Source organism: Trichoplax adhaerens, genomic scaffold (genome assembly GCF_000150275.1).
Source record: "Trichoplax adhaerens TRIADscaffold_12 genomic scaffold, whole genome shotgun sequence".
Taxonomy (NCBI): domain Eukaryota; kingdom Metazoa; phylum Placozoa; class Uniplacotomia; order Trichoplacea; family Trichoplacidae; genus Trichoplax; species Trichoplax adhaerens.
This window is the reverse complement of record NW_002060954.1, coordinates 229,996-243,223: the sequence shown is the minus strand read 5'-3', so window position 1 is coordinate 243,223 and position 13,228 is coordinate 229,996. Positions and strand designations below refer to the sequence as shown.

Below are 13,228 nucleotides of genomic sequence, written 5' to 3'. Positions count from 1 at the left end.
CTACTTTTTTAATAAATTCTTACTTCGGGAGGTGAAGGAGATTTCGATGTGAAACAAGCGTATCATGGTCCCAGTGATAGGGAATTGCGTGCATTAATTACCGTTTGCTTTAAGTTACATCTAACTTAGCAGTGTCGACACATGATCTCGCATTTATTTTGCTGCATGTTTTACAACACATAACTGCAAATTATTTGAGCATTAGGTAGTACAGAAAATGTGCTAACAATTCATTACACCTCCACGATATACTGTATGGCCCTGACCTATGTATGAAATTTATACTATTTTGTAACTTAGTTTCGAACTTCGAATTAAAATTGTTAAATAATACTGGTAGTTTCCAATAAGAATCTAAACTTCACGGTAGTATAATTGGATTGTCTGAAGTATGTACCTGATTGTTTTCGTCTAACGTTAGGAAACAAATGGTTTAAAGGCATTAGCCAAGGAACAAGTCAAAGTTTTAAAACTAACAATATTAGCTAACGAAACACGTATAAAGAAATTAGAAGCATTGATTGGAAAACTGTACACTAACAAGACGAATCAAAATGGGTCTAATATTGCTAGTAAAAGCGAAAATTCTGTTGTTATTATGGAGAAACAAGACATTGATTTAAGAAAATTTTGTGAGGATCTTGATACGGCGGCTAATCGGAGTGTCAAAGATACTGGAGAAGCAGATGCGCCGAGAGACGGGAAGACAGTGGAAGACACGAAGCCTGCAACAGAAGCTATTAAAGGCCTGTCTACGTCGGAAAATGAACTTTCAGATGGACAACGAGAAAATAATAAGCTTGATAAAACTAATGTTTCACTCCAGCAAGGAGATGCCGATTTGGATTCGGGCAATCTACAAAGCTCACGTACACAGACGGAAGATGTTGAAAACAGCGATGATCGAGATGATTGGCACATTGTCGATAAAAGCGAGATACTTGAAGTGCAGTTAACAGATCCGATGCAAGATATCGCTGATGACGAGAAAGTAGTAGCTAAAAAGGATAAAGTAATAGAAAAGCATGCTGTCGAACCCGAGATTCCTAGTGATACTGATGAACAAAGATCTGTTAAATCTTCGCCTGGACAGAACAATGAGAATGAAGATGAATGCAACGGTAAAGATGTGACTTCCGTTATGGAAATGAATCAAGATATTCAATTTTTGGATGATACTGCTGCAAGCGATGCTAATGTATCTACTAATGTAGAAGGAGATAATAATGCAGAAGTAGCGGAAGATCTAATGTATGAGAGGCCAACTCACGAGTTAGCAGATACTGAGAAATCCTATAACAACAGTGGAGATAGAGGCATAGAAAATCTCCAGAATGAATATGAAATGACGTATGAAGCAGACCAAGATAGCACCAATTCATGTAGTATTGATTCAAGCGATGACATAAGTGATATCGATGAAGAGGCAATTCGTAGAGAAGTGGAGGAACGAATTCGTCGAGAAGTTGAAATACGCGTGAGGAAAGAAATAGAAGAACGGCGTCGAAAACGGAAATCTGTTAAAAGTATGGTAGAATAATAAACAAATATTAACAATTTTAAGCTTTTATTCTTTACTGTTTGCAATATTCACCTTTCAGCGATGTCGCTATCACAAGGAAATTGACAGACAAGGACTACTAGTATTATACGACTAAAATTATTCCTGATGTGAATTTAGACTAAATAATAATTTAATCTTACTCTAACCAATTCACAAAGGTAATAATGTTGATGGATTCTTAAAAGCTACGTTTAACTCGATAAATAGATTCTTACCTTAGTGATGATAACTCAATAGCTAAAATTCGCAGTTTTGATAACAATTTCGAATTCACCTTTCATCCTGTTATCATTACAGTCACATTAACGACGTTAAAAAAGATAGCACCACAATTTTATCACTGCGCTAGAAACGGTTGTAAAACAATATTCACGTATTTACAACGCATTCATTGTACTATAGGAGAAGGTAATCGAAATCTGGTTACTTTCCACTTTATTTGATTAGAAATACATTGCAAACTCTGCCTTGTACTTATTTTACTTATGCATCCTTGGTAGTATAAGACATGTGTTCTTCTTATTTTGTTAATTATAATTATTAATGGAGATTGAAGCTTGCTCATTAGATTAGCATTTAAAAAAATAGTAAAATATGATAAATTTGACGGCCAATTTATTGTTTTATTGACTAAGTTGCATTAGTAATTGAAGAATTGTTTTATTAAAGATGTTGTTGAATTTTATCACTCGATATGATAGAACCATGCCGTGTTAGGCTTCAGTAACATTTCACACAGCACTAGAACAAATTGACTGCGTTTGTATTCACGTTCAATTATAATTCTGTACTTACCAAATAGGATATTCCGTTAAATTTTAAACATTGAAATAAAACTTTACTTTTTTAAGGTTCTACAGTACTGTAAATTCTCGGTATTAGTGCAGCTTTGACATAATCTGAAATCTTTAAGGCAGTAATGATACTTTTACGTATATGAATATATATCGGGAAATGATGTTTTTACTTGCTATAGTGAATATTTGATTATTAAATTGAATGCATTGTTTGCTTAGTAGGTTCTGGTTCCGAGATCACTTATAAAATTATTTTAGTTTGGTAGCGTTGTTAGTAGGTTATATAACAAAATCAAAAAAAAGATTTTAATTAATTTTTAATCGGTTCTCTTGACTGCAATCGAAGTAGATAATTTTTGAATGATTCGTTAGGTAATAGCACACACTAATATTAGTATGTATAGCAATGCCGTAACATTTATTTATCAATTCGGCTTACAAATAGCTAATTTAAACGCTTATGTATACATTTAGTAGCATAAGCCAGATATAAAAGGTTTACTGTGGGTGATCGCATATGTTTAGTAGTATTAACATTTTCATATTCTTTTCCGTTAAATGAAAGTTTGGACTTTAGCTTGACTCATTGCAGTAGATATGTAATCTAATGGCTATCATCTGTCCATAACCTTATTAAGGAAACAAACCTCGTACTGTATTACGAGTACTTCGTGGAATGAACCAATAACGATAAATACATGAGGGATAACTCCTTGTCGGTGCTTACCTACGAATACTGATATACTGTACTAAATTAAACAAATTTTATCATGCATCTGCATGTACCTGTAATAATTTAATTAGAAACCACAAGATCGACTACGGCGATTCATAACTTTTTGACCGTTGAATAATTACACTTAAAAGGGTGCTATTCGTGTCTAATCAGTGCCTTAAATATTGGAAGCAATATAACTTGATCTATTTTCACATAAATTCAGTATAGAAGGTAAAGGCTAACAGGCTAGTAGCAAGATTCTTAACTATTGATTAATTAATGAGACTGATTTTTACCAGGGATAGTGCTGATGTCGTAGCTAGTTTATCGATGGTAAAGAAGGCAGTATACTTTAGTTTTAGTTAATACGAAGTCATCCCATTTCGGTCTTAATCCTTCTGTATTAGTAGTACATGTTGATAAATAAATATACATATAAGTTACAGATATAATAATGTAGTATAATATACAATATCAATACTATTCAGATTTTACACTATCACCTAAACAACTGGGTACAAGGTCGACCGAGGTAGCAATTTAAGGTCAAAGTTAGATTTATATAAACAGTCGTTCAGATTTACGCTTATTATTAGTAAGAGAATGTTATGACCGGAACTATTCTCATACATTTATAATTTTTTGCATTGCACAAAAGGAAATAGGAAATTGTAGGAAATTACAATGATTAGCTACAAACAAAATAAAATAAATAAGGATAATAGATACATGGCTTAGGTCGACATTGGTAATATAATTTTTCTGTGATTTGTTCAGAGAAGAATTGATAGCAAGTAGCCCCTTCAAATGTTACTTATGATGTCAAGCTAACCAAATGCGTTCCTAAATTGGTGATCTATTCTGCTGGGTGTCGTAATTCGTCTGTTAGAGTGTGAAAATGGGTGAATTTCGCGTTAGGTGTCTTTAGTGTTTGAAACCAGTGCCTTAATTGATCTCCGCTTGAGTCTTTACCGAGATAGACACCACCTACAGAGATGAGTGACGGTTATAATTTTGTATCTACTTACTGAAAGTGATTTATTACGTTATAGCAACTATATAGCAAGGTAATTAGATAACACTATTTCTACGGTTAGATTAGCATTAAATGTTTGGTAATATAGTCGTATTTGTTATAAACATTTGTATAATTTACCTATAAAATCATTTTTACGTCCAATGTCACGATCCCATACTTGGATATCTAATGTCTTCCCAGCAAGCTCGCTATGAGCGTACTTATATTTAAATACCTGTAAAGCATAGTTAAAAGGCATAAAAATATGGTATCTCTTTGTTAAAGAAATATCGTAAGTATATGGTGATTCATTACAGCATTAAATTTTGGGTTTAAAGTTCTCCTTTTGACTGATGTTTTCTGTTTAGTAATTTTGTATTTATCCGGTCTAAGATAGCTTTTAATAAAAACGTTAACCAATTGTCAAATTTAAGAATGTATCAGGAGCAATTAAAATATTGTATCAGCTACAAAGTGAGGCATATGGAATGTCACCATTTTACGTAAGGATCTGAATATCCGGAAGCATCCATAGCTTTTAGTCCGATGCACTGAATTATGCCTACTTCTAGTGTACGCGTTGCTGTAACATATTTAAGGGATATCTCAATTCGTCCTCTTTCTATTGAATTCACCTGAGAAATATATGCCGTGGAAAATTATTTAATTTTCATTGATTAAATGCAGCATGATATGGCAGAAAACTTACGCGATCTTCCTCAAGATCTTCCTACGTCGGAACATAGGACAAATAGAAAAGCAATATATGAATAATAATCAGACTACATAATATAGAGTTCCGTTTAAGTTATAAGTTTATGATAACATGAATTTCTAATACCTGTGATATTTTGTGCAACGGTACGTCATTAAAACGTTTCATAACATCTCCAATATCTTTTAATTTTAAATTATATATACCAATGACTGTATCACTAGAGAATCGATCATGGTTCATAACGTAAACTCTAAAGAAAGACGATAGTATAAAATATTGAATTATAATTTGCTATTACAGTAGTAAGATTTATCTCGAATATTATATATACCAACAGTTACTATCAAATGGAATCAGAAAGGGTACCTTAAGGTTTTTCTCGCAATATCATCCTTTGTTACACCCAAATAGGTCAATGTTTCATTAAACTCGGGATTACAGGTCTTACTTTGTTTCGTTCGCATTTTATTCGACTATATCATAAGATTAAAATATTAAAAAAGATATTAACGTAGCTAGGATTCTTGCTACTGAATTGCTTTAACCTTCCACATTTACAAACCATTGAATACGACATTGCAAAAGTATTGAGACGCACACCTTACTAGATCCAGGTAACAGTTGAAGTTTCACGTAAGGATCAACTCCATGTTTGCCCATACCTTTTAAATTCTTAAATTATGGTAATGGAGATTCAAGCAAGAAATAACTTTCGTTAAGATCAACATTAAGTTCTTAGAGAGCTTGTCCTACAGTGCAATGTACGGTAATAGGAGAATCTAAGATTTTAACCTTAGCTTTTATAATAGTCACATGTAGTTTGAAATCAATCGGCTCGAATAAGACAGAGAAGTCTAGGCTTCCTAATCCTTCATTGCCTAATAGTAAAATTTTTACATAGTTAGAAGGTAGTATGGTACTATTATTTAACAGACAATATAGTATTGTACGGTCTTAATTAGGGTCTATGTCTTATCGTTTTTACTCCTTCGTACGTTTACGATATAAGCACTATATGGTATGTACCAGTACTATCAATGCTTTCATTTTCCGTAATTGGACTACGAAAGTCCGCCTGTGAAGGTTTAAATTCTTGAAAAGCCAAATTAATTTCGTTCTCATTTTCTGCTTTCTCTTTTGGATTTACTTTTGAGGCAGAAAAACTCACTTCGCTGCTATAATCGCTACTTTCTTCATTGCGCTCATCATCCATACTTTTTTTTAAGCTGATTTCGCTATTGCTAGAATGTTCCTTATGTGCCAACGATGCCCATGCCGGTCTAGGTTTAACTGAATCATTGATACCAATACTGTCATCATTAGATGACCCGTCATCGGTATCGGAGTCAGTAGATAGAGAGGTATCGGTTTCATCTTCGCTGCTTCCGTCCGCTTCTTAACATGTGAACGAAATTGAAAAATTGTCTTATATTCTAGTAACTCATAGAACTAAATAATTAAATCAGATATATTTATGTACGCATGGTCGGCCTTTTCGTTAATGAAGTTCCGTAGTTGTCTTTGGATGTGCTTGATGTTGCCGATGCAGTCTGTGGGATATTAATTAGGATGTAACAAAATAGCAAAATTTTAACATCATAATTGAGGTACTTACGTTTACATAAAAGTAAATCAAGTATAGCTATTACTATTGTATAGAATTGCGATACGAATTATAAACCTACAGATCTGATGTTTTTCGAGCCTAAATTATCAGCATTTTTAACTGGCATAATGTATGATGGCATAGACTTGTAAAACCAGGCACCTGAGCGTTTTAATAGCTGAAAATGTAAATAAATGGTACTTCTTAAAAATTCAGTAGCTTATATAAACAGTGGCGCTGTCTAAAATACTATTATATAACTTGCATCTACCTCTCTCTGTTCACTACAGAGTTTACATAACCATAGTGGTTGCTTTCGACTGTTATAAGTATCGACACCGCACTTCGAACATACACCCTGAAATTAAGTTATACCGTAAAATGGAGCGTTTTTAATCAAAACGCATGCATGTTATGTACTGTATGTGGCAAATGTTGTCATACCTTTTTACAATCGTTACAAGGCGTAGGCGTGGTGCCAAACGTACTAAAAGTGACTCCACACAGTATACATGATCTTTCACCATCTCCAACGGCGTGATTCTTCATATTATCAAGCTTCTCCACTAAACGACTTTGGAAATGTACAGTACAGTGATATTTACTTAACAATATAACGTCAGAGTCTCGAATAAAGCATTCGCAATGCTGGCACACAAATTATAGTATTCCTTATTTAAAAGTATATGGCTGACTTTTGTCTACATCACTGAACACTACCTTAAAATATATTATTATAACATAGTATTTCATAGATACTTCTCTGTGATCTTAACCACACTAATTGTTTACACAGTGTATTTATTCAAACTGGTTTATATAAGCGATAGTGGAAGCGAACGATACATAGTCAACATACTACATCCTTATGTCCTGTTTGACAAGCATTTCGATGTTTAAACACTTACTGTACCTTGCTCCTATAAGTTCTACAGAACTTATTATTTATATACTAGAGTAGATTAGTTAATAGATGAAGAGAGACGCAATAGCTTGATTATTTCGGAGTGGTTAGTTTGGTCAGTAATACAGTATACTGTACCAACGTGTATACTTCTCGTAATGTAAACAGATTAACGGCATTCGTAATATAGTATTGCAATTTACAGTATTTTACCATAGATTTATTTAAATAGATAAAGAAAGCGTAGTAGTTTGTTTCTATCATTTTAGAGTGGTTAGTTGGTCACCGTGCTATAGGTTAGTAGTCTCTACGGTAAGATTCCAACGTGTATACTTCTCGTGCTGTAAGTAGACTAACGTCAATATTACCCAGTCGTAGTTTCTACTTTAATCTGTACGGCATTCTTATAGTATTTGCAATGAGCTACAGACTACACATCTCTGTTCTTACTATTAAAATACTGTAACGCAGACCCGTTATTAATAGCTTATTAACAAAGAACATCTGTTAGCATAGTAAAGGATGTACGGGAATCTGAAGAATCGGACATAACGTGGTAGTGCAGGCAATAGGATAGACTTAAAAGGTTTTCATACGCGTATGTACTATACTGCAGTTTACAAGTTAATATTAATTGATAATTATATAAAGAAGGTCACATTTTACACTAAGTATACAGTAAAGTACAGTACAGAGTATGATGGATGACGCCCTGCGCATATACAAGCCCACGATGATCGCATGAAGTTGCACTGCTAATAATTAAGTGTAATAATAATTAAATTATTATGTATAGCAATTACCCGATTCTTTCTTGTTCCATTTTTTCCAAGTTTTCAGCCTTTTGAAGAACTTGCATGATTTGTTTTTTTTCATTTTGAGCCAGTTCGTTACCGCTACCTCTAGGTGAATCGGAATGGTACGACCAACCAATATTTAATCTTTAAGACACACGCATATATAGAACAATGATTAAACTTTAAACATATCTACGCCAAACAAGGATAAACATTCAATGCTTAATTAATACTCGAGGTAAAGCGTAGCTGTACTGCATTTCTGGTCTAGCAAATATGTAAATACTGTATTGAGTACTGGGATGTGCGTGTGCCATTGAAAAATGCTTAAGCTTGAAGCGTTCTATATGGTCTTATGATTGAATGAACGCGTAAATACAGCTGTACATGATGCATGATGAATGTACCTTTTTCAGTTCTGATATCCCAAACTTATAAATTATGATTACAAATTTTGAAATTACTGTACTTGTCTTCACAATGCAATTAATGTACTCTAAGCATGCAGACAAAATCTTATATTCAAACACGCATCGGTAATATCTGGTTTAAAAAAATAAAACACTTACGCGTAAGTGCGTGTTGCGCGAGTTGTGGTCAAAAACTCAGAACATGCAGATATTACAAGCACAGCGTTATTTTTTTCATATTAGTATTTTGAATTCTATTTTTACTTTATTTTTATAAAGTATTTTAATACACAGTATAATGCATACAATGCACACTATATTGTGTTGTGAAACAAAATACTTTACCGACGACAATATTATACCATAGGGAATATTTTAGCGTAACAATGTCGTGGCAGTGCAGTGCTGGAATACTATCCACACGTCGGAAAATGCAATTGACTTAAGCATCACAGTTTCATATTAATTTAATTTTATTTATTCTACTGTACAGTACGAGTATGCTATAACTTAAGTAATGGCTATAGCACTTACTTCGCCCTTAGACATAATTGGCGGTCGTTTGGGCAAATCCAGGCATTAGTCGACGCTTTTCGATTTCTGTCAGTCATGCTTTGTTTTGTTTTTAATGTGCGAGGAAGCACTATGCCAATTTATTTTATTTTATTTTATTTCAATTTTATATTTTACTTTACTTTATTATACTGTATACTGTACGCTGTGCATTAACAGATATTACAGTAGTTCACAGTCCTAGTGTACACAGTACAGTGCAGTATACTGTACAGTATGTACTGGAGGTCTACAGTACAGTAGTGCGATACTGCACAAATTTTGTTTGGCGAGCAATGTACTGTACTGCACTGTACTGTACTGTACAGTAATAGAACTGCCTTGGTTTACAAGGTTTATTGAGTACATTACAGTGTTATTTCTGTAGTGCAGTCCAAGGGCTTTTCGATTTTTTATGGGGTACTGTAAATGAAACTCACCAAATTTGAGGAATGTAACATACAGTACTGTAGTACAGTACGTACAGTACAGTATTGTAAAAGTCATAGGTTCTACTGTACTGTACTGTACTGTACAGTATGGAACCACTAAATGAAAGAGAAACCCCCAGTACAGTACTGTACTGTGCTCAATGTACTGTACTGTACAGTACTGCACTGTACTGTACTGTACTGTACAGTATCTCCACAAAGAAGCCATAAAGTTCTACGGTGTACAGTACAGTACTGTACTGTACTGTACTGTAAAGGTTTAAAAGTTTTTTGGAGTACTGTACTATACTTTGCGCATGCTCATTGCTCAAAGACTTAAAAAAAATAATATTAAGAGGAATTTATTGTCATAGAGATTAGAAAGGTAGCGATCAGACATCTACAGTACAGTATAGTCTGAGCAAATCAGAGAAAAACGAGAGTCACTGGAAAACTGAGAGCAGAGAGTAAAAATATAGAGAACGATTATTATTCGAATAACACAAGTTATATACGTAGAGTTCAATGTACTCAAATATGTTAAACAGATATTTAATATAATCAGTAAATATGCCAGCTTGATCCTACACATAGTTATTATGTATTTCCTTTAACAGTATCACATACCAAACAACATTATCATTACTATGGTATCAGACTCATAACTATACTCATAACAATAACAAAAGTTAATTAATAAACATACCGAACGAAGCTGCTGTTATGAATGTAAGTACATATGTGATGAACAACAAACCTTCAATGCAGCTTTGAATAGAATGAACTCTGCAGTAGATAGTCCATCGTGAAATTTTGAGCGTGATTACTTTATAAGTGCAGATTCATTTATTCAATATTTTTGCAATAATTTGATGGATTTCATTTTTGCCTTGTTGATATATCATTAACAGTTTCGTAACTGTCTAGTCTAGCCTTCTACAAAATACAGCTGCCTGTTGTGATCCATACTAAACTGATAAATTTTGAGAATTTTAAACGTTTAATCATGCAAATTAACGGTATATTAATACGTTGCTAGGAGTTGATGGGTGGTGCACTTTTTCAATTCACACGTATCAGTACGTAACTCTGCGAATTAAAAAGTACTGCTTGCGGTGCAATCTAATTTCCACACTGCGATTTCCAGGTAGAATCTCAATCATCCGGATTAGCTTTAATTCGACCATTAGAAATACCTGATACTTTTTTAACACAAAGTCCATGAAGTACAGTATACGCGTAAACCAGTGCCGTACGGGAGTAACCAAACGTAGTGTACTGTATAAAATTTACTATCATATACTGAACAGCGTGATTATATATTTTTCATATTTATTTATTTATTTTATTTACAAACTATATTATGAAATACTGACATGATAAGCAGTACAGTAGTAAATGCACGTTATTTTAATGCCTTTTCTTAAGTCTTGATAGTGAAGTATTTATAATATCCGCTGTAGCAACGAAGTTAATGGTATATGCCTTCGGTGTGAGATATACATACAGGCGGTACAGTGTATTGTATTAATTTGTATGTCCTTATTAAATACGAAGATTCACTTGACTATAACTGTAAATATTAATGATTTGAGTTCTTGGCGAATGTTATGAAACAAAATATAAAATTTTAGAACCAGTAATATCTGATAAGAGAGAAATTGTACGGTATTTATGAATCGAATATCAGTTGGAGCCAATTTGGTATAACTATGCGTATATTCAAGCATCAATTGTATTGTAATTGAGGATTACAAAGTGATTTCGTATTATGATATACTTACAGTCAAATAAAACAGCTTAGATGTAGAATAATGGAATTTCTACGGGATAACCAAATTACTTTAAAATTAAATTAAAGAAGAGGAATATCGAAATATTTCGGTATCATATGGGTGAGAGCTTCACTTCTACTGTACCGGTGATCTGGCACAAGCCACTATTACCGTGATATCATCAGGTTTTCCACCTGTAGCATAAATTCCATGCATTCTAGCTTTCCTAACAAAAGGAGATATATAGCATTCATCGAATGCTAGCTTACGGGCTTCTTCGACTAGACAATTTGCAATTCTCTGAGAATTATGTTTCTAATCAGAAAGAAATTTAAGAAGATGCTAAATGTAAATTCTGGAATAATGCTCATATTCTACAAATAAGATGGCTAAATATAGAACAGCGAGAATCGAACACAATTAATCAATCGAAGATCGCTTTTGCGAAAATCATATATTACTCTAGCAATACGCGCATAGCAGTAAGAAAGACAAGTATATTTTTACCTGCTGGTTACTAACAATATCTAATATTTGTTTTCCAGTCATGTTATCAAAAAGACCGTCGGTTGCCATTATAATAATATCGTCACTTTTGAGTAAAAAGCTATATTCATCAGCTTCTGATGGCCTAACGTATAAGAATAATGTTCAGAAATGTAAACGATTATATTGATATTATTGATAGTAAAGTCATTGTATATGTAAACTGATCTATCAACAGGAACTATTGCAACTGCTTTACTTACATGTTTCCAAGAAACGACTGATCTGGAGTTTTGCATGTTAGCTGATATGGAGCATTAAAGTAATGTTGTTGCTCCTTTGATTGATAAATGATAAAATGATCTCGAATGATTACAAATCCAGAGTCACCGAGATTAACGGAATATAACATTCCAGTAATCTTATCGATAACCATAACGCAAGCAGTACTACTTCCTTAAAATTAAGATTAAAAAAAATTTCTGAGTATCAATGACGTTAAGTTGCGAATTATATATTATTGATACAGTCATAACGCAAGTAAGCCGATTCTAAGATGTAGTTCGAGTCAATGTTGCATTATATTATAATTATTGGCCATGACATATTTCACGAATATTCACACTCGTAATTATTATAGTACACAGAATATGCTTTAGAATAAAGTAAAAACAAGCACTGTAGCTCTAAAAATACCGAGTAGGTTTGGATGTTCCGATAGCATAGTATCGTAGCCTGTTTTTAAAATTTTTAAAGGAAAGGCGGAGTCAACGCAATAATTCTTAGCATAGCTTTTGCAATTCTTCATCAAAAGATGAGAGAATAATGAGGGATCCACTCCATACTCCTTCCAACCTCCCACACCGTCAGCTACACCTGTTAGATAATTATGGACATGATGAGAGATAGTCTGTAAACTATATTATAAATGTGATAACTTAAAATATATATTGTTCAATGTATTATTTTAATATTTTTATATACAAATATATTTGTATAATGAGTGTAACCATGCAGAAATCGAATTTGTTACAATACAGCAGGCTGCAGCAAGTGCTGTACTATACTGTACAGTACATACTACACATCCATACATACACTCATACAGTACAGAGGCAATATTACTGTAATACTGTACAGTTATTTTGTTTTAGTGACGTTGATATAGTCTTTGCAAAAGATACAGTACCTACCAAAAACATCGAACCTTGAGGAAATGCTATTAACTATGAAATAAGCGTCATCTCCAAATGTCTCTTGTTTAATTACAAATCGATTCTCTTTTGGTGATTTCGAAAATCCGGAATAGTTTGTTGCAAGAAATAATTGCTTCTGCGCATTATATGAACGAAGTGCTGTATGAATCATCAGGTATCTTGCCGAGGCTAGTTGACGTGGTATTATGAAAGGTCGTAATACAATATTCATGGCCTATCTATAATATCTAGTACC

The 13,228-nt window shown here is 33.3% G+C and overlaps 3 protein-coding genes across 3 annotated transcripts; 1 reads left to right on the top strand and 2 right to left on the bottom strand.

Annotated features, from left to right (window-relative positions):
* Nucleotides 1-255: 255 nt before the first annotated feature.
* TRIADDRAFT_59691 (uncharacterized protein) lies at nt 256-1,540 on the top strand (the record flags this gene model as incomplete). Its single annotated transcript, XM_002115814.1, has 2 exons — nt 256-270; nt 422-1,540. 2 exons carry the CDS (start codon nt 256-258, stop codon nt 1,538-1,540), a joined length of 1,134 nt encoding a protein of 377 aa, XP_002115850.1.
* A 2,395-nt stretch (nt 1,541-3,935) lies between these two features.
* Nucleotides 3,936-9,143, bottom strand: Rabphilin (the record flags this gene model as incomplete). The annotated part of the gene is made up of 15 exons (XM_002115681.1): nt 3,936-4,066; nt 4,236-4,332; nt 4,413-4,494; nt 4,593-4,732; nt 4,924-5,065; nt 5,182-5,288; nt 5,416-5,487; nt 5,608-5,693; nt 5,842-6,210; nt 6,296-6,463; nt 6,497-6,599; nt 6,693-6,779; nt 6,866-6,995; nt 8,129-8,266; nt 9,067-9,143. The coding sequence occupies 15 exons, from the start codon at nt 9,141-9,143 to the stop codon at nt 3,936-3,938; spliced, it is 1,929 nt and encodes a 642-aa protein (XP_002115717.1).
* A 2,282-nt stretch (nt 9,144-11,425) lies between these two features.
* TRIADDRAFT_30137 (uncharacterized protein) lies at nt 11,426-13,144 on the bottom strand (the record flags this gene model as incomplete). The annotated part of the gene is made up of 5 exons (XM_002115680.1): nt 11,426-11,605; nt 11,798-11,921; nt 12,040-12,232; nt 12,473-12,686; nt 13,004-13,144. The coding sequence occupies 5 exons, from the start codon at nt 13,142-13,144 to the stop codon at nt 11,426-11,428; spliced, it is 852 nt and encodes a 283-aa protein (XP_002115716.1).
* Nucleotides 13,145-13,228: the final 84 nt, after the last annotated feature.